Source organism: Sebastes fasciatus, chromosome 22 (genome assembly GCF_043250625.1).
Source record: "Sebastes fasciatus isolate fSebFas1 chromosome 22, fSebFas1.pri, whole genome shotgun sequence".
Lineage (NCBI taxonomy): Eukaryota > Metazoa > Chordata > Actinopteri > Perciformes > Sebastidae > Sebastes > Sebastes fasciatus.
The window spans coordinates 25,931,751-25,934,250 of record NC_133816.1 but is presented as its reverse complement, the minus strand read 5'-3'; the positions used below and the strand labels follow the sequence as shown (position 1 = coordinate 25,934,250).

General features: G+C 35.0%; 1 protein-coding gene across 1 annotated transcript in view; it reads right to left on the bottom strand.

The window, feature by feature from the left end:
• nfxl1 (nuclear transcription factor, X-box binding-like 1) overlaps window positions 1-2,500 on the bottom strand; it is a 296,805-nt gene that overhangs the window by 16,401 nt on the left and 277,904 nt on the right. The window contains exons 3-7 of the mRNA XM_074623675.1: window positions 2,215-2,412; window positions 2,028-2,137; window positions 1,133-1,263; window positions 196-240; window positions 1-38 (exon numbers count right to left, since the gene is read on the bottom strand). The exon at window positions 1-38 is cut by the window's left edge and continues 96 nt beyond it. Of these exons, the coding sequence (XP_074479776.1) occupies window positions 1-38; window positions 196-240; window positions 1,133-1,263; window positions 2,028-2,137; window positions 2,215-2,412 (522 nt within the window). The remainder of the gene's footprint in view (window positions 39-195; window positions 241-1,132; window positions 1,264-2,027; window positions 2,138-2,214; window positions 2,413-2,500) is intronic.

Here is a 2,500-nt window from a genome sequence, read left to right as displayed (position 1 = left end):
CTGGAGGATCCTGCAGCTTCCCACAGTAACACATGTACCTGAACACAACACAGAACAACCAGGTGAGCTGGTGACCAACACTAAATCACCTGCAATACATTTTAACTCTCCATGACATGAGGTGTTTTAGTGGCTGCACAGTGTGAATGCAGTAACTATAATAATAATAAAAATAATAATAATGATAATAAATACCTGTTGGGCGTGGCAGTGGGTGGATACTCTGCTCGACACTTTGGACTGCGGAGAGAAATTAGAGATCAGAGACCGTATCACAGAAATATCCTGTCTCAATTGTTAGTAACCATGGTAACTAGGGGTTAGGACCTGATGTACAGATGAAGTCACTGTTCCTATCCTAAATTCAGATATGAAAATATGGACAACAGAACCTCTCAAAATCAAAAATAAATAAATAAATAGATGAATGAATAAATAAATGTAGCCAAAATAATTGAAAAAATAAATATAGTCATAAAATGTGACAGAATTGAAAAAAAAATGTATAAAGAAAAAGAAACTCATGCAGAAATAAATAAATAAATGCAGAAATACACACATTTCAAAATAAATATAAAATAAATGCAAATATGGCTGAATACAATAAACAGAAATGTAACAATAAATATATAAATAAATAAATATTTAAAAGTAAATATAAAATAAATATAAAATAAATGAAAAAATAAAGAATGAATAAAAATGAATGCAAAAATAAATGAAATATAATTGCAAAAATAAATACAGGAATAAATACATTTAATGCAAATAAATACATAAAAGGAAAAACTAAACAGAAGAGGGAATTCCAATGAGGGAATTAATACAAAAATAAATAAATAAAGAAGAAAATTAAAACAGAAATATCAATTTATGTCTACGGCTACATTTATTTTTAATATTATTTTTGCTACATTTAATGACATATTTATTTATTTATTTTTTATATTGGCAGGTTCCGTCCTCCATAGAAACGTGTTGTCTGTGTCTGCTATCTTAGAGGTAGCCTCTATGATTATCTCCAGATGTTACCAACTCATCATCTCTTCTTATCTTAACTTAAGACTTAAGATAAGGAGTTTGTGTGATGAAACTAAATCTAAAGAGAGAGAGTCCGCTGTGTTTTCCTCACCAGGGCCAGGGATGCTGCTTCTGACCGAAGTCTTCATCGGTGACGGAGGAGACGAGGAAGGCCGAGTCTTTGGCCCACTTCTGAATACAGGGGAGGTGGAAGAGGGAGAAACAGCTGGAGCAGCTCCACACCTGGAGACACAGACAGATGTTAGGGTCCTGTCTGAAGGACGGGGGGGGCAGGAATAAACAATAATAACAACAATAAATGCAAAAATAAATAAATAAACGTGAAAATTCATAAAAATAATATATAAATAAATAAAAGGGAAAATTTAACAGAAGAGTAAATAAACAAGGGAATTAATACAAAGATAAATAAATAAATAAAGCTAATTAAAACAGAAATATCAATTTATGTCACATTGTATCAATTAATATATATTATTTTTTATACTTTTAATGACATATTTATTTATCATGTCATTTATTTATTCATTTATTTATTTTTGATTTTGGCATGTTCTGCATTTATTTTTTAGCAGAAGAATAAATAAATAATGGAATTAATACAAAGATAAATAAATAAATAAAGCTAATTAAAACAGAAATATCAATTTATGTCACATTTGATCAATTAATGGCTACATTTATTTTTAAAAATATTTTTTCTGCAATTAATGACATTTATTTATTTATCAAGTCATTTATTTATTTATTTATTGAGGTGTGTTTCTATCGGCTGAATGTTATCAATAGCACCTTTAAAGCTACGAGAAGCCTGTGAACAACTACGACTCCCAGGATGCATTTCACTAGAAGACATCCAATCACAGAGCTCCAGGTTCTGTAGCTGAAACCTGATTAAATATCCGGCTGTTCTGATTGTGGATCAGTAACAGATTCAACAGCAGCTGAGGCTCATGGGTAGTGTAGTCTCTGTGTGTGTGTCTCACCGCCTGCGTCCTCTTGACAGAGGCGATGCAGATGAGACAGGTGAGAGCTCCAGACTGAAACAGGTCGCTGACGTACTGACCGGTCCTGAGCAGACCGGTAGCATCACCACCTGGAGACAGACAGACGGACGTCAATCACACTAGAACACCTGACCTGCTGCTGTTGCTATGGCAACACCTGGCTCACCTGTCTGGTTGGTGTAAGTGGTGAAGGTCGACGCCAGGATCTTCCCCCTCTTTCCATCCTTGTGGTCAACCTCTACATCAGCATCTTCATCATCATCATCAGAGGAGGAGGAGGAGCTGATACGGCTCTCCACCAATCGCTGAGCAGCAGCCTGGTTGGACTTCCTGATCTCCTCGAACTTGGATTGGACCGACGCACCTGTCCGTCACAAAGAGAGAGAGAGAGGAGAGTAGAAGCCAGTAGAATCAGCTGTTCACACATGTCTATTAATAAGAGCGCGTCCTCC